We start from the raw sequence: 27,349 nt of genomic DNA, 5'->3' as shown, positions 1-27,349 counted from the left end.
CTCTGCATCCTTGCTACATAAATACACAGATGCTTTCAGTACAAACGGACTGCGAGGCTCTCCCACGCCTAGGTGTTGGACGCAGCCGTGGCTGTCATGGCCTTGGGCCCTGCCACGAGGTGTGGGCTGCCCAGCACGCCATTCCAGTGGACTTTGCCGTTCTGGCGCTCCTCGGGGGCATCTGCCTGCCGGTCACCATTCCAGCGGCGTTTGAGACGCAGTTTAGGAGGCATCAGGGCATCCTCTCTCTTCTCCTGAGCCCCTAATTCTCCTGCAGAATCTCGGGATGACTTCTCTGCACTGCCTTCTCCTTGCTCTTGGGATTCTTCAACGGAGAAGTTGACTTGCGTGGATGCTGATGGTGCTGGGTGCCACGATGGGGCAGCTGGTCTGGCAAATATAGGCCCTTTCTCCTCTTCCAGGCTGGCGTTGGGCACTGCCATGCTAGAGCCTTCCTCTTTCTCGCTTTTTTCTTTTCCTTTCACTGATGGCTCTTCACATTCTGCTTCCTTGTCCATCGAGGGCTCAACCTTGACCCTGGGAGAAGGGGTAGCTAGCTGCGGGGTAGTTGACTCCTCAGCACTTTCCAGTCTCTCTCTGTTTTTGCGTCCAACAGGTGGAGGCTGTAGCTTAATCGGGAACTGGGGTTGCTCCTCATGGGGCATTTGGCACTGTAGTGGTGGAACCATGAGTCCCGGATAGCGGGGGAAAGTCCGCGGACTCAGATGGTAGTTGAAGACAGAGCAAGCTTGTGAATGCAGGTAGTGTTTCATTTCCTCAGGGTTAAAAGAGAAGCAGCTGCTACCTGTGAAGGGGCTGAGACCCGGAGAGGGGCTGTAGGAGAAAAGGGTGGGAGTCAGGGACAATGCAGGAGAGATTGGGACGTTTAAGACCCCGCCGCGCCCTGGCAGAGGAGACACAGCAAAGGGGCTGTGAGGATCTGGGTAGATTCCAGGCCTGGTGAACAGAGGAAGCATAATATCTGGCTTGCGCTTCTGGTGATTGACGCCACCAGCGCCCACTGCATTGCGCGACGTCATGAGATCCACGCCACGGCGCCAATCTGAGGAGCCATCCTCCAGCTCCGGCATGTCAGGCTTCCTCTCGCCACTGTCGTTCAAAGCTTCTGGGTTGGATGGAATCAGGGACCCACCAGAGAAACGACTGGGCTGGGCATCTTCGGTGGGAGAGTGGCTGTCCAGAGGTGGGAAATGGAAGCGAGACGAAGCTGTGGGGACAGGAGGGGCACTCTGTGGCACGACACCTGAGGCGGGGGTGGGTGGGGAGAGAGAGAGAGAGAGAGAGAGTTAAGAGCCCAGTTGCTTAGGAAGGTTAAATCACAAGTAGAGCTTCTTTTTGGGATGCACCTGGAGGCATTTGGAAGCACAACACAAAAATACCATACGCTATCAACAACACAGCAGACGATTAGATGGGAGGTGCCTTTCCCATCTGCTCCTTTCCCCTGCATAGTTCCAGTCTCCTCTACCACCTCAAAACCTTGCCTCTGCTGGAGATCAATCCTCTTTCAGCTCCAGCAGAGCTTTCTCAAACCTCTAGCCACCACCAGAGCTAACTTCCACTTTTGGATGCCCTCCCCTGAACTCTCTGCTCTGGTTAAACCAGATGTTCCCAAGGACGGTGTGCTATAAGCACAATTAAGCAATCGAGCTCTAGCACCACAAGTAGAAGAGTTGTTGGTAAACCTCAAATTCTCAGGACGGAATACTGAAAGTCACTGATTTGTACTCTTCTGAGAAGACATTTTCTCTCCAGCATTTCTGCCAGTCATACTGCTAAATCTTGCTGGCTCCTTTTCCCCAGCCTTTCAAATCAAACTTCCTCTGCCGTGCCTACAGAGCAGCTTGTCTAAAACTTGCTCTTGCTGTCATTAGCCATATTGAGGCAAATTCTCCCACCTGCTTTCTCACCTCAACAGCACGTCAATTGATGCAGGTTCTTTTCGCTTCAAAACTACAGGAGTGAGAGTCAAAAGAAGAAACCTGATTCCAGTGCCCCAAACAGGTTTGATATCCCAACCCCCATCCCAGCCAGAAGGAAAGAAAACAGGTTGTAATTAGACAAGTGCATTCCAGTTCTCCAAACTACTTTTTTTAAATGCATGCCCCAGAGATAGAAGGGAGTGGCTGCAAACAGGGAAAAGGAACAGCAGTGAGCAATATTGAGCAGGAACTGCCCAGACTTGTTGCTGCAAGTAATTATAGATTTTCAGTGCAGCTTCGTACTACATCTTACACCCCCATGCTTTGGCGAAGGACTCCTGGAGAATATGTTTCCTTCTTCCCATTGCCATAAAGGCAACATGTCCCGCACAAGTGAAGCGGAACCCTTTATGAATATTTCAATTCTTCCACCCCATTTTTTAGGTTGTTGCTTACTTAGAAGACAATGGCTTTAAAACATGTTTGTGCTCTTTCCTGGCTGGAACTCCCCAGGGGTGGAGATAGATGCATGATGGTTCAACTGCCAAGATCTATGAGCAGTCGCTGCTGTATGTAGGCACAGAATACATCAGCACTGATGAGAAATACTGTTTTCTACATGTAACCTGCTATGCTCAGCTGCTGGGATTTCAGAGACATCGTTCAATCTCCACTTCTCCTATTCTCTCCTTTCTCGACAAATCTTCAATGCTTCCCCTAAGGCTTTCTTCAAGAGGTAAGACTAAGCACACAGCGCTGTGAGAACTGTGGTTCAGGCCTCTCTCCAGCCACAATTTCTTTGCTGCAGAGAGCTTGCAGTCCAGATCCTTACTGTAATGCCTTCCAGAATTATTTTTGATGGACTTGATTGCTGTTAATTTTCCTCATTGTGTGGCAGCTGTTCAGTTATGCAGACAACCACCACAGTGGCAAAAATCTTGCTATGGATCAGGGGTGAATATTTCCCTCCTGCCGCTAAAATAGATCTTGCTAACAAGGGATCCTCTTCCAGAGAAACTACAGCATTAATGCTGACTCCAGGACAAATCCAGCATGAACTTCTGCTATTACACCTGGCAAGATTCAGAGGCCTCTTAGAACAAGCAGAGAACACTTACGTTCCATTCCCAAACTCTTTTTGTTTTCCTGAATGTCAGCATGCAGTTCTGCCGCAGGGAGAATCTAGACATACCTGTGATTTTACTCAAACTCATAAACTAGTTACCACTCTTCTCTGGAAAGCGCTCTGTACTCACCATTAAGTTTCTCTGAACTCCAGGTATAATTTAGTTAAAAAATTCTTTTTGATATAGAAGGAGCAGAATTGCAGCAAACACGGGGCTTTTACAAAACAAGAGAGGAGAGCCATCTGCTATTAGGCTGCAGACTTTCTGATAGGGCTCACATGTACGCCTTGCCATACACTTCTAAGCTCTTTGTCAAGAAGAGTCACATTTATATGGCATCATAAACTTATGTAGTGCTTTACAAACATGTGAGGCAAGGTTCCTGCAAGAGAACTAAAACCTTCTTATCACAAGGACACCTTCCACCCCCAACAGCAAAGCAAAGCAAACCCACAACACCAATAAAGACAGTCCAACAAGCAAGCTCAAATAGGAAACCAGAATGCCTTGAGTCTCCCCTGAAGACAACCTCAGATGCATCTGTGACAAACTGAGGGAAAGAGCATTCCAGATAAAGCTTTATCACAGCCCACACATTCCCACCACATTAGCACCGATTGCCCCAGCAGTCTTTCAAGTGTAAGAGATGACCGATAGTGGAATCTGCAGAGACTGCTCAGCCTGTTCTAGCTCCAGTGCTGCGCAGAAGCTCAGTGTTGTGTTCACCGACACTCCACACACACTGAAGAAAACTCGAAAGAAGCCCCAACTCCAGACTTACCATTAGGACGAATGTTAATGAATGGATAGTTGGGCATCACCAGTTTGTTGAAGTTGAACTTGTAGGTAAACCTTTTGCCTTTTGTCTTGTGAAGAATCCTCTTGTTGTAGTAATATCTATTAAAAAAAACAAGTTTAAAAGACCTGTCAAAGCACTTGGCGATCTGTTTAAAAGTCTCATTTCTTTTAACGCTATCAACACTCAGTGTCTATCAAACGCACCTTTGCCTCATCTACGAACATCACATTACTCAGAACTTCGTTATGAATAAGAAAATACTAGTTGATCTGAAAGTTTTCAAGTGATAGCCGTTCCTTCTATAAGGCATTCTTTGTCAGTAGATTTCAAACTATTTTGCAGGTCACTACTGTTTCTTAGAACATAAGGAAAAAGGTGAGAACCTAACGGGAAGTGAAAGCTGAAGAAATGCCCAGATCTGCCTACACAGGTTTTCATCCCTGTCCAAACTGGGACTGGTCACATGGGCTGGGGGTCCTGTAGAAGTGTCCCATACTTAACTGGCACTAGCTCACTATTTCTGTCCCTGCAAGCACACTATAGTCAGCCAAACAGGGACTGCTCCTTAAACACTATTACTTCCTGCTAGCAGTAGCTGTAGTTGTCAGGTCAATGTTACAGGACCAAGAACAAGATGGGAAAATTTCATACGACAACCTCTATTAAGACACAGAACAACCTGAAAAAAGAGAATGTGTAACCTGAAGCTTTCGCAGAACAAAACCCAGTGCAACTACAGAGCTGGGAAAAGGATATGAGAGGACAGAATTACCTGAATACCCTCACACTGTTTGTTTTTTTCCCCTCAATCTTCAAGGCCCAGGGTATCTTGACAGTCATGCAGTGTACAGGGCATCAGACTGCAGCTCAAGAGAGCTGGTTTCTGCTGCAGCCTGTCACAGCCCTGAGCAAGTCACTTCAGTTTACCCATTAGCACCTTAGGATTCAAAACAGTCACTTGCCTTCACAGACAGCTTTGATTAGGGCTACAGAGAGGAGGCACTCAATAGCCAGCACTGACGCCTAGCCAGCCTCCTTCCTTCACTCTCAGGCCCTTTGCGGAGCAAAACAAAAGCTGAGTGCTGAACAACTCTGCCTTAGAAAAAGTAAGTATAGTCTCCACCACAGCCTCCTCCCCACTTACACCACCACTACCGTTTGTCCTTAGCCTCTAGTAAGGATGTACTAACAAAGTTGATACACACTGATCATCACCACAATTTTCTATACTTAGGAGGTGGGTTAACACATGCTTTCCACTGCCACAGAACGCAACAAGCAAAGCAGCACTGGCTATTAGCAGAAGAGGGTAAAGACCAGAGACTGAAGGAGCTGCTAACGTCTGCAGTGGTCTTGCCCTGCTACTGTCATACTTAGCCTCAAGACGCCAAGGTATGATCAGTGTTGGCAGGTGGAGAGTATTTTCCACTCCCATACATCAATTACAGTGTTGGTGCTATTCAATTTATTGTTTCCTTCCTGTTCCATTATGAGACTGTTGTGTTTGCTACCCTGTTTGTCTTTGGCAGCTCCACCCAGGAGGTATCAGAGGGCGTAAAGCAGCGAAGTCCATTTTATCGACAGCATTAAAAATGCCAGAACCCATCAAGAACCTAGTTGTTTTTGCAGGTGATAGGCCTGGTCCACGCTGAAATTCTTCACAGGACTGTTAGTTTTTCACTGACCCACTTCAAAATACATAACAACTGTAGAAACTCACCAACTGTGAAAGGGGTGAAATAAAACAGTGCTAAGTTTTATTGAAAGATTTAGAATTATGAAGTGCAAAGTGAGGAATATTGAGCCCATATCTAAAACAAAGGGATACTGATGGCCAGAGGGTATCCTTAACCCACAGGCAAATTGAAGTCATCGGAGCTCAGAAAAACAAACCCAGGTCCCTGGAAAACAAGGCAGCAGTTTAGAGTAATAAGGTAATCACAGTGCACTCATTCTCCAGAATTCCCCACCACACAAGGCAAAGAAATCTGAAGGGGCCGGTGAAAAGTGACCGACACTAAACTCAGTTACCCACTAGGAACCGGCACTGAACCTGTGTCTTACATGGATTTAACAGTAAAGAGGCAAGTGCAAATTATGTTAGAAAGGGGAGTTGCTTTCTCTTAAACTGTATCATTGATGGTGTGATAATAGAGTAACACCTCTGGTTTCCTCCCACGCCTTCATTGCTCAAGCCAGCATCAGCAATGGAAGCCGAGAAAAGAGTCAGAAAAGCTCCCCGGAAGGAAGCCATCCTGATAATAACAACCTGAACTGTAAGTGCAAATTTATGTTATGATGCTTCACCACAGGACATAGAACACCTCACTGTGACCTGGGAATTCCCTCTTGAACCTCTCTAATCATGTCCAAGTGCAATCAGACCTAATTAACAACAAAAAGTTGGAGACAAGACTCTCAGAGATACAGGTGCAATCAAACAGGAGGTAGAACATCTCAAATCAACTACACAGATGCACCAGGGAAGAACAGGTGGAGCACTCATCATCAGCCTGACAGACAATCAGTTCCACAGACACTTCTGCTCACCTGAGAGCTCGGCTCAGCTTGTCATAGTTCATTTGTGGTTTGCATTTTCTCCTGCCCCACAGTCGCGCTACCTCATCGGGGTCCTTGATCACAAACTCCCCGTATTCGCCCTGCTGCCAAGCAATGACATGGCGAAACTCCTCCTTCTGCAGGAGCTCCAAGATGAAATGCCATAACTGGATCTGACGGGAGCCAGGGCTGGACTCGGTCTTGTATGCCCACTCCGGAAAATGATAGCCTTGAAAAGTGCCCCAATAAAATAAAAATAAAAATATATCATTCAGACAGCAAGTTGGAACTACAGAGCTCACAACTGCCAAATTTTAACGCCGGGAACAAGCACCTTCAATATATATTTATAACATTCTTTACAGAGTGGGACCACAGAGCACCTATGGTAGCTATGAATCCAACAAGGGTTAGAAGCAGAAGCAAAGAAACCCAGCTTTCTTACTCTAGCTTTTTATCGTCTTCCTCATTTTACCCCACTCTCCTGGGAGAATCCCAAAACAAAAAAGGTAAAATTGAAAGGAATGTCAAAAAAATAGAGGAGTAAAAAATATTAGAAAAGAGCCCTAAAGCTTTATCTATTGCTCCAGTTTGAACTCTAAGTGTCCCACAGTAGGCAAACCATCCATATTTCAGCACCTGGCACCCTGATTTTGAGAGGTGTGCATGGATACCTCTCAGTGACTCCCGCTACCCAGCGTTTCAGAGAGTGCAAACACCCTGCTCCAGATCCAACCACACTGACAGATGTTTCTGAATGAGTGCCAAGTTCAGCTTTGTCAGAAGAGTTTCTCAGCACAACTGTTAACATGAGGTTTTCCGAATCATCATGGGCCCAATTTTAGGTTCAAGAAGTGTGCAAGGCCAAGTCACGCCATGCTCAAATGGTACCCGCACCACTGCTGTAGGCTACGACTGAAACAAAAGCAGTTACGAGCCATACTACTGTGAGGGGAAATGTAACTTACAGATCAAAAGATTTAAAAATAAAACATTTCCAGGAATATTTATTCGTACTCTGCTTAAAACCAGAAGTCTCAAAACAGTAAAAAATCGCTGATAATCCATCAGCGTTTGTTTGATCAATTCTCATTTACATACAGCTTTTGCCAGTGCAAAAGAGCTTTTAAAAGAGGTGGAATTAATCCTGCCTGTGCTCCTTTATTCTATGAAGAGGAATTTGTAATAGCTGAAAGCCCCAGACTTTAGACTTCTACACTGTATGCGCTTCCTTACCTCCTCCTCCTTCTGGTTTATCCACAATGCTGCAGCCTGCTTTCATTTTCTCCCTCCTGCTGACTGCGAAACAGAAGGAAACAAGCAACAACTGTATCAATATGCCATTATCGCAGGCGGCACTTTGAATTTCATTCCTTCCTGTAGAAGGCTCCTTTATCCGAAGAGGCCACCTCTAACTGTAATCCTGCCAACTCCAAGGGATGGCACCCACGGTTTTGCTGTTACTGGTGGCCATAATCATCCGTGTCTGCCTTTTAACCGCACCATGAAAATATAGCATTTAATATTTGCTTCCCTTCTGCCCTGCTATTAAAGCGTGCAAATGAAACACCGCAGCAAGACGGGACCGTGAGACAGACAAAACAAGCCAAACACAGTTTGTCTTCTGTTACTAGACAGGCTCCAGTGCCAAAATACACAAGCGGCTGAGCTCACCCAGATGTACCAGCAAGAGAGGAAAAAAAATTCCCAGCTTCTGATTTCCATTCCAGAACGCACATCTGATTTTAATTTCTTTAGGTGGACGAGGTCTGCTTTAAGAGCTACCTGCGCGCGCTCTGCTTGATGGAACAGAACAAAGCGGAGCCTCGGAAGCCTTCTCGCTCCCGAGAATATTCGGCTAACAGGAAATAAACACACAAAAAAGCGTCGTCCCCGGCAGCGCTCACGGGACAAAAGGCGCTTCGGAAAGCGCTGGGGCCCTGCCGCGGCACCGGTAACTTATAGCACGCTCCAAAACCTCCCGGGAAGGCTGCTGGGGGAATCCCTGCACCCTGCCCGCCCTGGGAACCGGCCCCGGCGCCCGCCTGGCCCCGGGAGGGGCCCGGTACCGTTTTGTCCCCGCCGGGGCTTCCTGCTCGGCGCCGCCGCCGCTTTGAAGTGCTAAAACTATGTAAATGGTGGCGAGGAGGAGACGAGGCGCCGCGGCGTTCGCCGGCTCCTGGCTGGCCGCGGCTCCCGTTACAGCCTGGCGGCCGCCCCGCGCCCTGCCCTGCCCTCCCCGAGCCGCGGCCTGCCCGAGCCTGCCCGCCGCCGCGGCACCGGCGCGCCGCTCCCGCCCTCCCTCCCTCCGTGCCCTGCCGCGGGCGGGGCAACAGCGGCGGCAGCCGCGGCCAGGAGCCCCGGGGGGAGGTGAGGGGCGGCGGAGCCTCCCCCGCCGCCTCCGTTAACCACCCCCGGGGCGGGGGCACGGGATGAGCCTTAGCGCCCCCGCCCCGCGATAACGGGGACGCGGCTACCGGCAACGATCCGCCCCGGGTAACCGGGGACACCCGCCTCCGCCGCCCCCCGGGCAGCCATCGCCCACAGCCGCCCCCTCCCCCGGCAACCGGCCTCGCGCGCGGGGCCGCGGCGGCGGCGGCTCGGCCGCGCCCGGGGACGGGAGCGGGACCCGGACCCACCTGCGGGGGCGGCGGGTGGGGGCGGTGCGGAGCGGAGCGGAGCGGAGCGGAGCGGAGCGGAGCGGAGCGGCGGAGCGCGCGCCCAGGCCGCGGTGCCGAGTGCGGGGATGCGCGCGCCGCTGCCTCGCTCGCTGCCGCCGCCGCCGCCTGCCTCCCCCTCACCAGCCACCGGAACCGGAACCGCCGCCACCGCCCACACACTTCCGGGCACGCTCCCACGCGCTTCCGCTTCCGCCTCGCGAGCCTGGGCGGTGACGCAAGCGCGCGGCGACACCTCCCCTCCCGCCCCGCCCCGCCCACCCCCCGCGACGACGGCAGCCGCAGAGGGACAAGCGGGCGCGGAAGGCGAAGGGCGCCCCCCCGCGGGGAAGGCGCCGTGCACGGCGCTGCACAGGCCCGGCCGCCTGGTCCGGCCGCGCCGGGAGGAGCCTGCGGAGGGATGGGGGCCAGCACCCCGCCCCCCTCCCCGGCCCCGGCCGCCTTCCCAGCGGGACGGGGCGCGGAGCCCCGCCGGGAGCCCCGTGCGCTGCCCCCGCGTCCCGCCCGGGAGCCCTGCTGGGGCCGGAGCCGCGGCCCGGCGGTCGCGTCCCTCCGCCGCGGGCGAGGCAGGTGAAAAACAAGAAAACACCCAAACAAACGCATTCGAGGTCTTCATTCCGGTTCCTCCTTCCACAGCGGGATTCGGCGCCGGCGGATACTCACGGCGGGAGCGCCGCGGGCTCGGCCGGGCGCCGGGTCCGGGCGTACAGCGGCTCCAGCGCGGCCCCCTCCTCGGAGCCGGCGGCGGCGAGGGCGCCTGCGGGGAGAAGGGCGGCGGCGGGAGACGAGGCGGAGGCAGGCCGGGCCGCCGCCGCCGCCGCGCTGCCTTCCCTCCTTCCTGGCTTTGTGCGATGCCCCGTCCCTGCTCCGGGGCGGCGGGAAACGGCCTTGATCCGGGGCCGGCGCTGCGCGGCGCTGCCTACCTCCCGCCGGTGCCTTTTTCCGCCTTTTTTTCCAAGGCCAGATAGCGGCGAGCGCGGCGGCGGCGAGCAGGAGCGCCGGGCAGACGAGCCATCTCCTCCAGGCGCGACCCCCGCCTCCCCCTCCCCAAACCCTCGCCCTGCAAGGAAACGGTGGCCCGGGGCCGTGCCGGAGCCGGCACCGCAGCCTGACGTTGCACTCGCGTGGCGGCGGCGCCAGCAGCTCCCCCTCGGTCTCCGGGGCACCCACCGGCTCTGTTGCAAGGGCAAATAAAACCGGGGCCGAGCGGCATGCCGCGGCGTTCCCGGACAGCTGCCGAAGGGGGTTTCGGGGGGGACACCGGGACCGTCCGCTTGGGAGGGGACGGGACAACGATGGCGCGGGCGAGCGGGGATGGGCGCGGCCGCCAAAAAGGGCGGCTAGGCAGGAACGCAGGAAAAACCCCCTTGGCAGCTGCTCGGCAGCGAGTGCGATCGCTCTTCCCCTTTCCTGGGCACTGCTAACGCTCCGCTTTATTGCCCGGGACCAGGCAGCGAGTTACACCGGGGTTATAAACCGGGCGGCGGGGCCGGGCCCCGCGTAGGCCCCTCACCGAAGACGGAGAGGTTGAAGGACTGATCGTGCACCGCGGCCGGGAGCAGCTTCACCCGGGCCCCGTAGAGCCCGCCGTCGCCCGGCTCCAGGGCGCTGATCCGCAGCGACGTCGCGTTGAACATCTCCAGCCGCTGCCGGAAGCGGTCGCCGGGGTCGGGGCGCTCGAAGCGGCCCCGGCTCAGCTCCGCTGTCCGGATGGTCGCGCCGGCGCCGGCCGAGAAGCTCCACTCGATTTCCCTTACGGTGGCGTTGGGGGGCAGCGCCGCGGAGAGCACGACCGACCCCCCCAGGACGCCGTTCACCCGGAGGGGCGCGGGCTGGGCCGACATCAGCGCGGGAAAGACCCCGCGCGGGTCCCCTCCGCCCGGCGAGCGGGTTCGGTCGCCGCCGGGGGCCGGGGACGCTCGCCCCCATCGCCCTCGGAAAGCTGCGGGCGGGCAGGGGCATCCTTGGTGCGGGAGGGTTTTGGGGGCAGACAGCCCGTTTCTGGAGCTGCAGCCAGACCGGCGGGAGCAGCTCCGGCGCAGCCTGCAGGGACGTGACTTTAAAAAGCTAATTTTAGGTGCGAAAAAGGCTCGGCGGCCACGTGCCTGCATCGGGGGGGCCGGGCTCGCCGGCTGCAAGCGCGGCGCCCGGAGCTGCTGCGGTTTGCGAAGGGGAAGGCGACGTCGCGGCAAACCGCACGCAGCAGCAGCCGCCGCCAGCGCCGCGACCCCCCCTCCGCTGCCCCCCTCCCCGCTCCGCGTTGGGGCCGCCGGGTTGGGCTAGAAAAAGGGCCTTTTGGGTAAGACCGCCCCGGCGTGGCTGATGCTGGCGTGGGGCTCGCCAGCTGGGGAGGGGAGGCGAAGCGAGGCGGCGGCAGCGGCGGCGGCGCTTCCCCCTGACTCATCGGCGCCAGCGCCGGCCCTGCCGCCCCCAGCCCCACGTGTCACCCTCGGCCCCACTTCCCCAATGGTTTTGAGGTTGAACGCCGGGGAAACGGGTGCAGCGAGAGCCGGCCGGGCCCTTCCCTCCCGCGGTCCCGGTTTGGTTGCCGGCGATGGCCAAGCGTTTTGCCCCAAACGTTTTTTACCGCGAACGCGGGCTGCGCTTCGCCGGCTCCGTCCCGCGCAGGGGCTCGCCGGGGCCGCGGGAAAGTCCCGCGCGTTTTCCTGCCAGAGCCGCCGGTCTCGTCCCCGTCCCCGTCCCCGTCCCCGGTGAGAGCCAGGCACCCGGGGAAGGTTTGCAAGCGCGGCCGTGCCGAAAGCGCCGCGGCCCCGGGGAGCTGCCGTGGGTGGGGGAAGGCAAAAGCGAGCTGCAAATTTGCCTTCCCAAGAAAAGGGCGCGGGGAGGAAAGCCCAGGGCTGCGCTGCCCCGCTTCGGGGCGGGAGCGGGCGCAAGAGCTCCGGGCGCCCGGCACGGGGTGGGGGGGGGGGACCGACAGCCGACCCGGGCCTGGAAACTTCGCCAAGGCTCCTGTTTCCACCAGCTCAGATTTGCCGGGTCGGTCCTGGCTTAAAATCACCTGGGGGAAACCCCAAGCAGGAGCGATTTCGGAGGCGAGGAAGAGGAGGGCGGCGCGGCCGCCTCTCTCCCACGGTTCGCGCCCGCAACCTGCCGTTCTCTATCGCGGCTTTTCGGACCGAGCGCCCTTCTCGGCCGCGACGGAGCGGGGAAGGAGCGAGCAGCGAGCGGCCCCGCTCCTGGGGTCCCGCAAGGGCTCGGGTGCCCGCGGCTCCCCCGGGCGCAGCAGAGCCCTGCCCTCCCGCCCGCTGTCTCGCTGGATTTCTGCTCGGGGCTCCGCGCCTCCCCGGGGCAGCGGCGAGCGCGGGGACGTCTCCGGCCCCGAGCCCCGGCGCGCGCGGCCGCCCCGGCAGCGGCCCGGAGCCGGCGGGACCCTCCGCGGCGGCGGGCGAGGGGCTCCGAGCCGCTCCCGGCGCCGGCCCCTGCCTTCGAGCCCTCGCTTCCCGCTCCGCGCCGGGTGCTTGACAATAAATAAATGAAAGAGGCCGGATGCCCGCCGGCGCTCGGCAAACAGCACCAGCTGCGCCGCAGCCGCGGGGGCGAGCGCTCGCTCGCGGCCCCGCGCAGGGGCTGCCGCGGCCCCCGGGGCGGCTCGGCGGCCGCCGGGGAGGCTGCTCGGCCGCGCGTGGGCGACGGTTATTTCCAGCGTAGCTAGCCAGGGAGAAGGGGTTCGGCCGGCTGCAGAGCGAGGGGAGAAGGAAGCTCCGGGCGGGAAAAGGCTGCCGGCGCGCCGCGGGTGCCCGGGGCAGCCCGCTCGCGCCCGCGGCCCCGGCGGCTTTCCGCCGCGGGAGGCAAGCCCTTTTCTCGAAAAACTTTCACCGAAGCGAAATCCCCGCTGCAAACAGAGCGGAGCGTGAAAGGCAAAACACACCCCGGTCTCCCGGGACGGCTCTGCCGCGTCCTGGAGCTGCTGTCACCCCCCCCCCCTCCCGGCCCGCCGCGTCCCGGGCGCAGACGGAGGGCAAAGGGGGCTCGGGGAGCGGGGTGGGTCTGCGTGGGGCGCCGGGAGCCGCCGGGAGCCCGGAGCCGCCGCTCGCTACCGCCCACTTCTGCTTTCCCGAAGCGGGAAGTGAGCGGAGGCTCCGGCCGGGCTGCGGCAGGGCTCGGCCAGCCGGGATTTCTCGGGGCGCGGTGCCGGGGGGAGGGGGGCAGCCCCCTTCGCGCCCCTCTTTTCGCTGCCAGCGGTTTCCCCGCGCCGGGTCCGGAGGCACGCGCCCGCGCCGCCGGCACCTCTGCGCCGTCATCTCACCAACATTTATTTGCTGCGTTACAGGGTCGGGAGGTGCGGCGGCGATCCCCCGCGCCGGGCGCCACGCTCCTTCCGCGGCGGCGGCGCGCGAGCGGCGCGGGCGAGACGGCCGCGGGGAGGGGAGAAGGGGCGCGCGCTTCTCCCGCGGGCGGCGGACCCTCTCCGAGCCGCCCCGCGGCCCCGGAGCCGCCGGGAGCTCCGGAGGCGCCGGATCCCGCGGGGGAAACGCGTGCCGCGAGCGGCCCGGCTCCTCGCCTTGCGTTTCCGTGCTGTCTTGCCGCAGCGGCGGTGACGAAGGGGGTCGGGGGCCGAAACGCCCGTTTGCCCCACGCGGGCTCGCCCCAGCTCTGCATCGCCGGCACCGGGATGGAGCCTCCGCTCCGGGCGGCCGAGACCTTCCCGGCTGATCCAGCTCGACCAACGCCTGGCGGCGGCGGCAGCGGCATTACGGGGCGTCTAAAGCCGGAGCCGCTTTTCTGGCGGCTACGTCCCTCCTCGCCGCGGCGCTTTGCGAAGTGCAGCCCGCGGGCACGCGCCCGCCGCCCGCCGCCGCCCTTCCCTGCTCGCCCTTCCCGCGGCTTGGCGTCCGCCCCGCTTTTCCTTTAGGGAAGCCCGCGGCTTTTCCGCGGCCGCCCCGGCCCCCTGCCCGCCCGGGAGCCGCCCCGCTGCAGCGCCGGGCGCGGACGGCCCGGGGCCGGAGCGGCTCCGCGGGGCCGGAGCGCCGCTCTGCCTCCGGCCGGGCTCCGTCTCCCAAAACGCCCTCCGAGGGCTTCGGACAGAAGGTTCGAGAGACCGGAGGTGGGCGGGAAAGCATCAGCCTGGCAAAAACTCGGAGACGGCGGCTCCCCTCCCGGGAGCCAAATCGGGGGCTGGAGGGTTGGGATTTGGCACACAACACGCTTCAGAGCCCTTCTGTCAAGTCCCGATGCTCCAGCTCTGCTGGCGCCTGCGGGGAGAGAGAAATCGTGAGGGCCGGCGCGCGCCCGGCGCCGCGCAGCTGCAAGGCGGCATCCTCGGCCCGCCGGCGGGCACCTCCGCGCGGCGAGACCCGCGCCGGCCGGCGCTGCGGCCGCGGCCGCCCTCCCGCCTGCCCGCCTCGCCTCCCCTCCCGCCGGGCGGCTCTGCCCGCGCCGCAAGCCATCCCCGCTCCGCGCCGCGCAAACCGCTGGCGCTTTGCACCGCGGCGCTTTGCACCGCTGGCGCTTTGCACCGCTGGCGCTTTGCACTGCGGCGCTTTGCGCCGCTGGCGCTTTGCACCGCTGGCGCTTTGCACCGCGGCGCTTTGCACCGTGTCGCTTTGCACCGCTGGCGCTTTGCACCATGGCGCTTTGCACCGTGGCGCTTTGCACCGCGGCGCTTTGCACCGTGGCGCTTTGCACCGCGGCGCCGGCGCCGGCGCGCGGTGCCGGGGGCGCCCGCCTCGCTCCGGGGAAAGGCGCCGTCCCGCACCTGAGGGCCTATGTCACCTCCTCGGCCGCGTTCTCCGGCGTCCGGCGGACCTGGTCGTAGATGGTGGTGACCGGTGCCTTGTGCGGGCTCTGCTCCGGGTTGTTTTCAGGGTGACCGAGGCCCTGCACGCCGGAGCGGGCGCCGGTTAGCGGCGGGGCCCGGCCGCCCCGCGGTTTCCCGTCCCGCTCCGCTTCCGCGCTCGGTCGCGGCGGATCCCGGCACGCGGGAAGGGCGCGCGCTCGCCGGCGCCGGCCGTGCCGCCTTCCGAGGACGCCCGGCGCGGGGCCGAGCGAGCCCGAGGGCTGCCCCCGCCGCCGCGGCCCCCCGCCGCCGCGGGCCTCACCTGGTCATTACCTTCCGGGGGGCTGCGCCGCACGATCTCGGCGTACTGCGGGTCGGAGGGGCTCTCCTCCGCCGGCGCGGCGGCGGCGGCGGCGGCTGCGGGAGGAGCGGGGCGTGAGAGCGGGGCAGGCGCCGCGAGCGAGCGCTGCCGGCCGGAGCCGGGGCCGGAGCCGGGGCCGGAGCCGGGCGCGGAGGGGTCGGCTTGCCTGGCTCTGCCGCTTTCTCGCTGTTCAGGCGCCAGCACCAGAAGGCTCCCCCCAGGCTCACGGCCAGCAGGATGAGGGTCAGGACGACGTACCCCGACGTCGAGAAGGACGCCGGTGCCCCTGGAGCAGCGGGGAGCGGCGCTGAGCGGGGCGCGGGACGGCGCCGGGCCAACCTTGCACGGAGCCGGCTGCAAACCGCCGGCTGCAACTCGCAGCTCGCGCTGCAGCGGCGAGGAGGGCTCGGACCGGGGCCGGCGCCGCTCCGGGAGCGCCGCTCCGCCCGGCGCCGGCTTTCGGGGCGGCCGCGGGAGGGACGGAGCCGCCGGGGGTCTCACCTCCGCCTCGGCAGATGGTTTGCAGGTCGAAGACGACGACCTTCTGGTCGGCCGGGTTGCTGACGGTGCAGGCGTAGCTGGCGTTGGCGGCGCCGGGCTGCAGCGCCAGGCGCAGCGTGGTGCCGTCGGCCGAGAGCTGCTGGTGGTCGGAGCGCGGCCGGCGGCCGGCGTCGCCCTTCCTCCAGGTGACGTTCACGGCGCCCTTGCCCGAGCCCTGGCACTGCAGCGTGAGGTTGCACCACTCCGCCGTGCTGGCCAGGAGCTGGCTGCGCGTCCGGGGGCTCGGCACCGCCTCTGCGCGCGGCGGAGGGACGGGTGAGCCCGGGGAGCCCGCGCGCAGTGCCGTGCCGCGCCGTGCCGCGCCGCCTCCCCGACCGCCCCCATGGGGGCTGAGCCGGTCCGACCCTCCGCGGGGGCTGAGGCGGTGCAGAGACCCGGCCGAGCCCTGCCGGGCTGCAGCCCGGGGCCAGCTGGGCTCCGCCGCCGCCGGGGCGCTGCTGGATCCCATCGTTGCTCCGCGCCTCGGTTTCCCCCCTCGGTGTTTTCGCCCCCCTTCCAGATTTCCGCTCTGTCCCCGCGCTCCGCCAAACCCCGGCGCGCGGCCGCTCACCGAAGACGGAGAGGTTGAAGGACTGATCGTGCACCACGGCCGGGAGCAGCTTCACCCGGGCCCCGTAGAGCCCGCCGTCGCCCGGCTCCAGGGCGCTGATCCGCAGCGACGTCGCGTTGAACATCTCCAGCCGCTGCCGGAAGCGGTCGCCGGGGTCGGGGCGCTCGAAGCGGCCCCGGCTCAGCTCCGCTATCTGGATGGTCGCGCCGGCGCCGGCCGAGAAGCTCCACTCGATTTCCCTTACGGTGGCGTTGGGGGGCAGCGCCGCGGAGAGCACGACCGACCCCCCCAGGACGCCGTTCACCTGGCGGGGCTGCGCCCGGGCTCGGCCGAACAGCAGCTCTGCGGACAAGGCAGAGGATGGCCGGGGGCCGCGGCGGGCGCTCGGCCTCCCCCGCGCCGGGAGCGGCCCCCCCCGAGCGCGCCGCCGCCGCCGAACGCGCCCCCTCGGCCCCCGGCGCCGGGGGCTCGGCCGGCGGCGCGTTTTCCCGAGGGTCCCGACCTCCCCTGCCCGGCTGCGGCTGCGCTAGCGGCGGGGCGGGAGGGACGGCGGGGGCGGGCGGGCGGGCAGCTGGCGTCCAAGCGGCATCTACGAGTTCAGATGTCTCCTCCTCATCTGAACGGGCCGAACCTGCGGCGTCTCACCAGCGCAACGCTCCAGCAGGCTCTGGGACGAGTTCCCTGCCAACATCTGCAAAACCTCACCGTCCTCCTTAAACCGCGCCTTTGCCCCGATGCCTACGGAAGACCAAGAGCAGTTAGGGCGGGCGCAGCGGCGCGGGCGCCGCGCTGCACCGGCGCCGCGCGCCGAGCCGGTGGGTTTCGGCCCCGGCACGCCTCCCCCTCGCCCCGGCCTCCCTGCCCCGCTGCAAACGGGGGCAGAGCCGGCCGAGGTGCCCGTCGCCAGCCCGGCCGCGGCGGGAGGAACCGGGGCGTCTCCGGAGCCACCTCTCCGCCCGGCCCGGGCTCGCTGCACCCGGCGCCGGGGAGGGACGTTGCAGCCGGCCGCCAAGCCCGCACATTGCACTGACTTTTTCCTTTTTTTTTTGGCAGCAGCGACAGCTCTCAGCAAAATCAGGACGGGAGCAGCTCGGCACAAACCTCCCTCGCTCCCGCCTACCTGCAAGCTGTCTCCTCTCCCGCTGCCCACGCAGCGCTCCCAACCTGCCGCCGGTGCCGGACGATGCTCCCGGGCATCGTCCCGGAGACGCCGGCTCTGCTCTGGCCCTGGCACATGCGGCAAGGAAAAGTGGGAGCCGAGGAGGAGCCCGGGAGCGCCCGGGTTGGGGCCCCCGCCCTGCCACGGGCTCTCCGCCAGCCTCGGAAAGTCCCTCGGCCCCTCCGAGCCTCTCTCCTATCCGGGTAAAAGCGCCACGTGCCGGGACGGGGACGCTCCAGGAGGAGCAGCGAGGTCCGGCAGCCGGCGCCTCGTCCCCGCATCGCCTTCCCCCTCCTGGGCTCCAACCCAGGCGAAAAATCCACAGACGTGGAAAAGAAGCAGATGTGCCTGTATATTAGAGCAGATTAAACACAGACTTCGGAGCGTTTATTCGTCTAAAACCCTGCAGCAGCCCGAATTACAAGCTGCCTCTTTGCTGTGCTTGGCCAGAGCGCCGCGTCCCCGAGCTCTCGCGGCTCCGATCCCGCTCACCTGCGGCTCGCTCTCGCCCCCGAGCCCTCGCCCCCACCGCGTTTCGCCCTCGCCGGAGCTGCCCGGGCGTTTGCAAAGCTCGGAGGGAGCGCAGGGGCCGCCCGTCCCGGCGGCGAGCAGCCCGGCCGCGGCCCCTCGCTCGGCTCCGGCCTCGGCGGCGCGGGATCCTGCCCGCCGTCCCCGCGCTATTGTTGGAGGCGCCCGGGGGGAAGTGACGGGTCGGAAAAGCAGCCCGGTGGCAGGTCTCCAGCGAGCACAATCGCATCGCTTCCTGAGCTCCTCGGCTCGCTTCATCCTGTTTACCCGGGATTTTCGGGAACGCGCGCCGGGCAAGTCTCCGCTCCCGGCTTGGCGGCCCTGACCTTGGAGGCAGGAGCGGTGAAGAGCTTCTGCCTGGGATTGCTCGTGCTGGAGAGAACCAGAGCTAGGCAGGGATAAGGACTGCGAGCTTGGCAGGGAGGGAGGCACGAGCGCGTAGATGCTTGGGACGGGTCATCGCGATGCCTTTGGTATCGGGATTCATCCAATTCGGGTCTCACCGAGACCCTGGAAGACGCAGGGCCGCGAAGCTGCTTTTAACCTGGGGTTTACGTGACGTTAATCCACGTTTGGCTCTGGCTCATCACCACCCCACAGTCCTTTACCAACCGATTTTGATCAAAGGAAGCAGCTGGAAAACTTGAAACCATCACAACAACCTATTTTCCATCGAGCTGGGGCTGGTATTTGTCATCAGCGTGGCAGAGGCACGCAGCCTTCCTGCCTGACGGCAGGCGACTTGTCGCACGTCGCCCAGGATGCTCATGAAGCCAATTACATTTCAGGAGGATAAAACCCCCCCGCTAATCCGCCCGTGCTGCTAAACGCGTTCTGTAAGAACGGGAGGTTTTGTGGGAATTATTAAATGTATGGATTAGCACGCGGGGAATTAAGGGGATTCCTCTCTGCAGGTTTACGTAAGGAGCCAGCCTCCCCGCGGCGTAATCCGGCGCGGCTCCGGCTCCCCCGGGCAGCCCCGAGGCGCTGGCAAAAGCCGGAAAATAAAACCAGCGGCGAGCGGCTCCTCTCCCGCGGACGGAGCCGGGGGTCCGGCAGCCCCTCCGCGTCGCCCTCGTTACGAAACCTCGTCTTAGCAGCCCACGCGTGCACGCGCCCGGCCGGCCCCGTGAGCCAGCGCGCCGGAAAACGCCGTCGGCACCGGGCGAAGGGGAGCCCGGCCGGCGCGCGGCGCCCGCTCAGCCCGGTGTCGGGGCAGAGCGCCGGCGCGGGGTTAAAGCCCGCAGCCGCTTCCCGGAGCCGGCTGGGAAGGAGGCAGGGATGGGGCTGGCATCGCCCCCGCGGCGCCCGCGGCCCCGCTCGCTCACCTGGCCAGAGGCTGAGCAGCGCGGCGAGCAGCAGCCGCAGCCGCCGCTTGCTCCCGGACGATCCCCCCTCCATTCCTGCTCGGCTCTGCGCGGCGGCTCGGTGGGCAGAGTCAGCGGCGGGAGAGGCGGGGAGGAGCAAAGCCGCCGCGCCGCGCCGCAAGCCGGAGGGAGCCGAGCGTCGCGGGCATCATCGCCGACGGGCTCCCCAGCCGCCTCTCTGCCGGCACGTACCGACGCGCCTGGGGAAGAGCTCGGCGGCGCCCGGCGCGGGTGCAAAAGCAGCTGCAGGTCCGGAGCAGCCAGAAGCAAAGCGGCCCCACGGACGGGACCGAGAGGCAGGAGCCGGGCTGGTCCCGGATGGGCTCAGCCCTAGGACGCGCCGCGCCGCGCCGTGCCGTGCCGTGCCGTGCCAGCGATCTCCCCCTTCCCTGCGGGGGCGGAAGCAGGGGGACAGCACGGAAACCGCGGCAGGTCCCCGGAGAGCGCGGAGAGGCTCACGTCGGGCCTCCCCAAGCCCGCTCAGACACGTGTTTTGCGCCCTGCGTGGGCAGTGGCTGGAAGGAAGTGATTTCCATTAACACCACAGAAAGCTCATTTTTTATTCAAAACCTGCAGCAGCTCGGGGCGAGAAGAGCAAGGCGCTCCGGCGTCGCTTCACGCTTTTTTTCCAGCAGGCAGAGCCTCGGGGAAGGCGTTAGCTGCTCTGCACGCTGAGATAAAATAACTATTCTGCACCAGAAGGACTAATGAACGCAGCCTCTCTCCCATGGCACTTCCCCACGAGGAACCCCAAACTGCCGGGGAAACCGAGGCAGCGTAGGGAGGGGCGAGGGCGTTCACGGCCCCAAAACGCCTGCTGGGATCCCCCCGCGCAGGGGCTCCCTTTGGCAGCTGGACAACATTGTCCGGGTTCGTGGTTCCTCCTGCGCCTCTTGAAGAGAGGCGGGAAACGAAAGTTGCTGAGATTTATTTTTCCAACTAATGGGGAAAACCAGCTTGCTCTGAAAGAGCTGAGGAAGCAGAGAACAAGGCGACCCGCTGCACGCCCCGGGGGCCTGCGGAGCCGGCCCTCGCCCCCCCCCCCCGCCCCGCCGCGGCCGGGCGCGGGCTTCGGGCCCCGGGGCGCGCGTCGCGGGCGGGACGGGGCGGACGCGGCTCCGCGGAGGGCAGCGCAAAGCCGCCGCGTCCCGCGGCGCCCGGCCACGCTGGGGACGGCACCAGCTCTCATGCAAGGCCCGTGGTCTCTTGTGCAAAAAAATCCTGCTGCCTTTGGGAAGGGGCCACGGGCTCATGCGCTGGAAAAGTCCCAGAAATCCAAAATAAGGCTTTGCTGGAGCATCCTCCTGCGCAGACCCCTCGTTTCTGGATAACCCCCAAATGTGCCGTTTCTCACTGGAGCTGCTCTGCTGCGGCTCCTCATGGATCTCGTTCCTTTTTCCAGCCAGGGAGTCTCTTCGGGCAGGCTGAGGGCACTGGAGACCTCTGGAAGCCTGGGCTGTGGCCACCGGGTTTCTTCAGACTGGGTCTGTGGCATGCTGGAGCTAGCCAGCTGGGCTCTCCCAGAGCCATCGGTGCTGGGAAGTGCCGGGAGCTCTGTCCTCTGCAGGAATTGCAGCCACGGAGGGGTGTCCAGGTGGCCGTGTCCAGGCTGGTCCCGGCCTCTGGAGAAGGACAGGCCTTGGGAACGCTCCTCTTTGCTCACAAGAACAAAGCGACGGCAACCAGCTCTGCCCCTTATGGTCCCCTGGCCCCAAATTGACACGGGGCAAGTCAGAGGATCACAGTTTGCACTGGTGCAAACGACTCCCACAAACCACCTCCTAAGGCTGGGATGGGGCCAGCCACGAGAACGGGCCGTATTTATTGTCAAATGACAGAAAGGAAAGTCCCTGTGCCACGAAGAACCACATGAAAGATGACCAGACAGTGCCAACGCAAACCAGAAAACGCCAGCTAACGTGCGCAGAGAGCTGAGCCGTCACCATGCCCAGGTCCGACGGGCAGGGCACCAGCACCACGGTCTGTTAAGACCACGCACCATGGTCTATTAAGTTGCTCCAGAAAACTCCAGCCCTGCTCTTGCCTCTCGGAGAAGACTACCTGTCTCCGTCACGGCGAGAGCCGCCAGGCGGAAGGTCCTAGGAGGATCGCTGCAGCCACCGTGGTCCAGCAGCCGAGCCTGATAGCTTCACCTGTGATGGGGAAGCACCAAGGTCATGGGTGCAGAAAGGGCCCTGTGCATGTACCCACAGAGTCTCCACCACGTCGCACCGCCAGCCAGGAGCAAGGCCGCAGCTGTCTGCGGAGTCTCCAGCGGTGGAATCGGGAGGGAGCCCAGCCCCCCAGCCCTCCTCTGCCGGCCCCTCCGTGCTGCCCTCACCTCTGCTCCAACACACGTGCAGCAGGTCTATGGATCTCCTCCGCTCCTCCACGGCACTACGGACCCTGCAGGTCAGCGTGGCGTTCGCGTAGCTGCGCTGCACCTCTACCTTGAGCACCCCGCCACTGATGGGACGCACCCAGAGGCCCCGTTGGTCCCGGCGGGGGTTCATCCAGGCGACGGTGCCTCTGGTCCCGCTGGGCACCCGACACTGCAGCGAGACGTTGCACCGCGCAGGGGTTTCGGAAAGCAGCCAGCTCTGGATCTCAGGGTCTGGCAGTGGCTCTGCAGTCAGAGGGGATTGCACGGAGTTGTGAAAGACGATGCACAAGCGACGATCCTCCCTGCTGCCTCTGCAGCTGCTGGCAGCCTCGAGGCCCCGTGCATTGGGCCGCTCATTCCTACAACCCCCCTTAGCATTGCCCCGGAGTCCGGCGACGCTAAGCAGGAGGACGGTGGGTGCTGGGGCCACCTGAAGCTCTGAAAGGTGGGGCAGAGGCTGGGAACAGCAGCGCTAGCAGGGCAAGGAGCCAGAACCGCCCGCAGCTTTGGCTCCAGCCTTGCACACACCGGACAGCCGAGTCGTGCAGCGCAGCGAGGATGTGGCCCCGCGAGCGCAAAGGCTGCAAGAAGAGGAAGAGCCCTGCAGTCAGCGCCGCGCTGCAGCCAGCTGTCAGAGCTGATTAACTCAACCCCAGCGCTGCGCCGAGGCGGCTGCACCGCTCCGGAGCGGCGCGCACGGTGCTGGGAGGACGGGAGGTGCGCGGGAGACGGCCCGGGGAGCTCCGAGCTGGAGCTGCGTACGTGCTCGCCGGCATCAGCTCAGGCAAACGAGGACGAGCCGCGCGCCGAGCGCCGCGTCTGCGCGGGGGGAGCCGGGCCCCGCGCTGCCGGCCGGGCCGACGCAGCGCAGACCGGTCGGCCGCAGATGCCTCCTGCAGCATCCTGACGTGCGGCCAAGAAAGAGCCGTGCTGAGCCCCGGGGTGCTGTGACGGTGGCGGGGCTTGGGGGGGAGGGAGCGTGTTTGTTAGCAGCTGCAAAAATGATGCAATTTGCTGAAGACTCAGCTCAACATGACCGTAAATAGTCACTTTGCAAACAGGGAGTAAAGAGGGTAAATCTCTCCCCAGGGCTGGAAGCATCCTAAATGCAAAGGGATCCATGCGAGCAGGTATTTAGTGTTAGAATAGGGAATTTCTGCAGTCTGATAGCTATCTATTTGCAGTGACGCACCGAAGACGGAGAGGTTGAAGGACTGATCGTGCACCACGGCCGGGAGCAGCTTCACCCGGGCCCCGTAGAGCCCGCCGTCGCCCGGCTCCAGGGCGCTGATCCGCAGCGACGTCGCGTTGAACATCTCCAGCCGCTGCCGGAAGCGGTCGCCGGGGTCGGGGCGCTCGAAGCGGCCCCGGCTCAGCTCCGCTGTCCGGATGGTCGCGCCGGCGCCGGCCGAGAAGCTCCACTCGATTTCCCTTACGGTGGCGTTGGGGGGCAGCGCCGCGGAGAGCACGACCGACCCCCCCAGGACGCCGTTCACCTGGCGGGGCTGCGCCCGGGCTTGGACTAGTCGAAAATCAGAAGAACAAGGTCCCCAAAAGAGGTTAAGAGGGGCCCCAGCAGCCTCTTGCCCACTCCCTCATCGCAGCACCATCCCGAAGAAGCCCCAGGACCTGCAGGCACCGGAGTCGGGTGGCTCATCTTCCACTGCCTCCACACCTCCGCCCCATAACGGAGCCGGCGTGGGGCAGCATTCCCCCTGCACAGGCCAAGCCATAGGGCAAGGAGGGAACCGGAGAGGGTCCCTGAATCCCGGAACGGTCCTTGCTGGGGGAATCCAGCGGCTGGTGTAGGAAGGGGGCCGGCGCACCCCAAGGCCACCCTGCTCCCCTTCCCCTGCCGTTCGTGGGTTCTCCTCCTCCCCGTACCTGCGAGCCGGACGGCGGCAGCCAGGAAGGCTGCCCCGAGGAGCCGGACGGGCTGCGCGTCCATCCTCGCTGCCTCCCGGCGCCGCGGCAAACGGCGACGGCCAAATGCGGGGGGGGCTCCCGCGTTCGCACCCAGGCACGTGCGAACAGCAAACCTCAGCGATGACTTCGTGGGATCTTCTCCGCGAGCCCCGGAGCTCGGCAGCTCTTCCTTCTCCCCGCCGCCCTGCAGCCTCGCGCCCGTGTCACCGCCGCGCGCTCCCGGCCAGCACGTCTCCGGCGGGAAGGGGAAGGAGGGACTGGTGACTCAGGCCACCGGAGAGGTGACGTCAGCCCCTCCGCGTCGGGGCCGGGGGGCCAGCCAGCATCACCCCCCCCCCCGCTAGCCAGGCTGGATTTACGGGGATGGGCTCGTTGGCACGCGGCGGGGCAAGCGAGGGGCGCCCCGGGAGTCGAAGCGCTTCGGTTCGCAGAAGGGGCAACGTCCCCGCTCGACGCTCGGAGGAAGCGCGCGGCCGAGCCCGGGGGAAAACCCGCTTCCCTCCCGCCCCGTCCCGTGCCCCCGCGGCCGCGGGGACGGCGGCCCCCTCCGACGGCGCACAGTCCGCTCGGAGCACGAGCTCGGCCCTGCGTGCGTGCCGGCATCCCCGCCAGGCCGTCCCGCTGCCGGGCTGCCCCACGCCGTCGGCGGTCCCGCGCTCCCCCCACGCAGGGGGAAGCGGCAGCGGTGCCCGAATCAGCCAGGGAAGGTCGCGCCACCTCCTCGGGGCCCCGAAGGGAGGGTGTCAAGGGGATGGGACCAGACTCTCTCCAGCCGTCCCACGAGAGAAGAGGCAACAGGCACAAACTGAACCACGGGAAGTTCCACCTGAACACGACGGGAGTTTCTTCCCTGTGAGAGTGACGGAGCACGGGAACAGGTTGCCCAGAGAGGTTGTGGAGTCTCCTTCTCTGGAGATCTTCAAGGCCCGCCTGGATGTAACCCTGGCTACCATGCTCTAGGTGACCCTGCTGAGCGGGGAGGTTGGACCAGATGATCTCCAGAGGTCCCTGCCAACCTTGCCCACTCTGTGGCCGTGTGAATTCAAGCTGGACACAGCAGCCTTGCAGCAGGGATGCAAAACCTGCTGCGGCTTCGCTCAAAGAAGCGGGAAGCAGCCGCACGGCAGCCGCTGTCAGCCCGATGCCTGCAAGCAGCAACCAGGAGAGGGCCCAGCACGTGCCGAGGGGACCCCAGAGCCCAAGGAGCTCGAGCTGCAGCACGCACGCGCAGCGGCTGCAGGAGCAATGTCACCGCTGGCCGGTGGCTGTCCCCGCGTCCCCCGCCGTCGCAGGGCCAGCCCTGCCATCTGGCGGCAAGAGGGACCGGTTCGGAGGGGAGCACGCAGGATGGGATGCGGTGAGTCGCTCCGTGCACCCCTGCCCGGGCGCGACCGAGCCCGGCTCCCGCTGCGCCGCTGCCTCTCGCGGGGACGGGGCTCGAGGCGGACGGGGCTGCGGCCCCGCGCGCCCGCTCCGGGCCGCGCTGCACCAGAGCGACGGCTGCGGGGATAAACGGGGTATTTCAGCCCGATTTTGAGCAGCACTGACCTCGCTTGCCCCACGCACAGCATGTTCCCTCCGCTTTGATCAGCGCCTGCGGGTAACACCGAGCTTGAAGGCGCCGGGCGGCGAGGACGAAGGGCTCCGCGCCGCTGATGGCTCATCTTCCCCGCTGCATTTCTCATTCGAACAGACATAGTATCTCGTCTGAACGTGGCCGGCCTCAGCTCCCCGTCACCGGCTCTTGTTCTGCCTTTCCCCAGGGGCAGAGCAGTCTCTAGCGCCTCACAAGGGTACTAAAGCACCGCAGCCGAGATGCCACTTCACATTTTTATTGCCTGACGCTTGGCCGTTTCTTTTCCTGTATGTGAAAACTCAAGGACTGATGGACCCGCTCTGGGCTTGGGGGTTGTTTCGCTATTCCCATTAAATTAAATCTCTTCGTGGAAGGCACCAGCCAGGAAGGGGCTGCTTCTTTACGGCCTTCCACCAGAGGGAAGTGCGGCCCAAGAAAAGGGCTGCCTCTCTGCAAAGATCCCGGCACAGAAATCCAGGCAGGCAATGGTCCCAGCTATTCACCCATCGCCTGCTACCATCAGAAAATGAGTCATTTCGGATGGATTCAGCACGTCACAGCAGGCTGCTGCTGCCTCAGCTGAGGCCGTGCCCTAAGCCAGCACCTCGCGCCCAGCTCCGAACGATGTGCGAGGGCAGGGAACCCCCGCCGCACTGGGGAGCATCGAATCCAGCCCATTTCTCACTGGGTCAGTGCCTCTGACTGGAAAAAAAGTAAAAAAAATAATTAAAAAAACATTTGAACAAGGCCAGCAGCCAGCCCATGGGGGCAGGTAACAGAAGAGGAATGCCTGCGCCGCTCGCAGACCCAACAACCAGCACAAGGTGATGATCTGAATGCAATTGCTTTGGGACTAGCTCCTAATTTTGGTCCTCTACCATCACCAGAGCTCCCTCAGCAGAGTGCCAGACCCTGTCTGGGCAGCAGATGCCTCTTGCCCTCATCTCTCCTCTTACACGGCTCTACAAGAGGCAGCAGCTCTGCCTCCGCCGCGTGACCCAGCACCTCTGGGCTTCCGGCCCCTCCGTCCATCTGGGAAGAACAGTCGATGTGGAAATGGTGTCAGGATCACACAAAACTCAAGTTATTTCTCAGGAGAAGCCGGGTAAAGAGGCCCCTAGGAAATCCCATGCAACGAGCACTAAAGGGTTTCTTTTTAATTATTATCATTAGCTCTGTTGACTAGAGCTTGCAAAACCGATTTCCACATGAAACTGCAAGTGACGACTCCGTTACCGTTTGCCAGCCGCTCAAACGCTGCGCCACTGGGGACCAGAGGCAACCGCTGGCCCTGATGCGCTGCCGCTGTCTTGTGCAATCACTCAGAGCGGCGGAGAGTGGGTGAAATGTCCTCTGGGAGCTGGTAGGGCTTCAACCTCACGCTCTGCAGTTGCAAACAATGAAACAAAAGGGCAGGGCAGAACCCATCCCTGCAATCCCATCGTCTAATTAGAAGACAATTCAAATTACACTTCCAGGTAATGATACAATCACCTATCTCCCAGGGGACGAAACACTCGAGAAGGGACTCAGAAGCTGAATTCATTATGGTTTATAAGATGTATTTTATAAATATCCTCAGACAAAAAAAACTTGTTAGAGCACACAGGGCTGCCGTGGCGGCTCCTGCACGCAGTCCCCGTTCCCCTCACCCCAGGGAAGCACACACCGTGAAACAGGCCATTACTCCTAACGCGGAACAGAAGCGGCTGCCGGAGGGGGCCGAGAAGGCGCGGAGGAGAGAAATCCCTGCTTCATTATTTATCACTAACGGTTAGTGATAGAGAGTCACTCTTACGGACTGCTCCCGCCCGGGGCCAGGCCAACAGGAACATCGCTCAGCACTCCGCAGGCAGCATCTTCCCGGGAAGAGCCCCACAGCACCCGGCAAAGCCCGATTAAACCTCTCCCCTCTCCCCACCGCGGCTCCCACCGCGCTCGGGCACGAGCGGCACCGTCGCGGGAGGCGCCTCGCGGTGCAGGGGCCGGCATGGGGGGGGGGGTGTCTGCCCCCCGGCGCATGGGGCAGAGCCCCGTGACGGAGCAGGCGAGCCAGGTGGCAGCACTGCTGGGCTCTAGCCCCAGAGTGGAGGAA

At 62.7% G+C, this 27,349-nt stretch overlaps 4 protein-coding genes and 1 long non-coding RNA gene across 9 annotated transcripts; all 5 read right to left on the bottom strand.

The window, feature by feature from the left end:
- On the bottom strand, positions 1-9,824 carry ETV3 (ETS variant transcription factor 3). Of its 2 annotated transcripts, none has more exons than XM_062597941.1 (5): positions 9,770-9,824; positions 7,665-7,727; positions 6,420-6,657; positions 3,852-3,967; positions 1-1,264 (listed from the first exon to the last, which is right to left on the bottom strand). In XM_062597941.1, exons 2-5 carry the CDS (start codon positions 7,708-7,710, stop codon positions 69-71), a joined length of 1,596 nt encoding a protein of 531 aa, XP_062453925.1. In that variant the 5' UTR covers positions 7,711-7,727; positions 9,770-9,824; the 3' UTR covers positions 1-68. The 2 variants fall into 2 exon arrangements, with proteins under 2 accessions (XP_062453925.1, XP_062453924.1); XM_062597940.1 differs by lacking the exon at positions 9,770-9,824 and adding an exon at positions 9,068-9,195.
- Positions 9,825-13,240: 3,416 nt separating this feature from the next.
- LOC134152557 (SLAM family member 8-like) lies at positions 13,241-19,846 on the bottom strand. Of its 2 annotated transcripts, XM_062598029.1 has the most exons (7): positions 19,331-19,846; positions 16,316-16,657; positions 15,706-15,999; positions 15,371-15,490; positions 15,166-15,260; positions 14,823-14,944; positions 13,241-14,319 (listed from the first exon to the last, which is right to left on the bottom strand). In XM_062598029.1, the coding sequence occupies exons 1-6, from the start codon at positions 19,401-19,403 to the stop codon at positions 14,831-14,833; spliced, it is 1,038 nt and encodes a 345-aa protein (XP_062454013.1). In that variant the 5' UTR covers positions 19,404-19,846; the 3' UTR covers positions 13,241-14,319; positions 14,823-14,830. The 2 variants fall into 2 exon arrangements, with proteins under 2 accessions (XP_062454013.1, XP_062454014.1); XM_062598030.1 differs by lacking the exon at positions 13,241-14,319 and having other exon boundaries at positions 14,829-14,944; positions 15,177-15,260.
- On the bottom strand, positions 16,855-19,399 carry LOC134152558 (uncharacterized). Its single transcript, XM_062598031.1, has 2 exons — positions 17,967-19,399; positions 16,855-17,822 (listed from the first exon to the last, which is right to left on the bottom strand). Exons 1-2 carry the CDS (start codon positions 18,229-18,231, stop codon positions 17,074-17,076), a joined length of 1,014 nt encoding a protein of 337 aa, XP_062454015.1. The 5' UTR covers positions 18,232-19,399; the 3' UTR covers positions 16,855-17,073.
- Positions 19,847-21,162: 1,316 nt separating the features above from the next.
- Positions 21,163-23,719, bottom strand: LOC134152560 (SLAM family member 8-like). 3 transcript variants are annotated; one of them, XR_009961035.1, is made up of 5 exons: positions 23,637-23,719; positions 22,945-23,274; positions 21,711-21,995; positions 21,369-21,522; positions 21,163-21,219 (listed from the first exon to the last, which is right to left on the bottom strand). XR_009961035.1 is itself a non-coding variant. In XM_062598033.1 (5 exons), the coding sequence occupies exons 1-4, from the start codon at positions 23,698-23,700 to the stop codon at positions 21,440-21,442; spliced, it is 762 nt and encodes a 253-aa protein (XP_062454017.1). In that variant the 5' UTR covers positions 23,701-23,719; the 3' UTR covers positions 21,163-21,351; positions 21,431-21,439. The 3 variants fall into 3 exon arrangements, 2 of the variants coding, with proteins under 2 accessions (XP_062454017.1, XP_062454016.1); XM_062598033.1 differs by having other exon boundaries at positions 21,163-21,351; positions 21,431-21,522; XM_062598032.1 differs by having other exon boundaries at positions 21,163-21,522.
- Positions 23,720-25,494: 1,775 nt separating this feature from the next.
- Positions 25,495-27,349, bottom strand: LOC134152509 (uncharacterized). The gene is made up of 3 exons (XR_009961028.1): positions 27,053-27,349; positions 26,491-26,638; positions 25,495-25,956 (listed from the first exon to the last, which is right to left on the bottom strand). It is a non-coding gene; the product is annotated as an uncharacterized LOC134152509 (long non-coding RNA).

Source organism: Rhea pennata, chromosome 31 (assembly GCF_028389875.1).
Source record: "Rhea pennata isolate bPtePen1 chromosome 31, bPtePen1.pri, whole genome shotgun sequence".
NCBI classification, from domain to species: domain Eukaryota; kingdom Metazoa; phylum Chordata; class Aves; order Rheiformes; family Rheidae; genus Rhea; species Rhea pennata.
The sequence above is the reverse complement of the archived record's forward strand: the minus strand, read 5'-3'. Positions and strand labels throughout refer to the sequence as shown.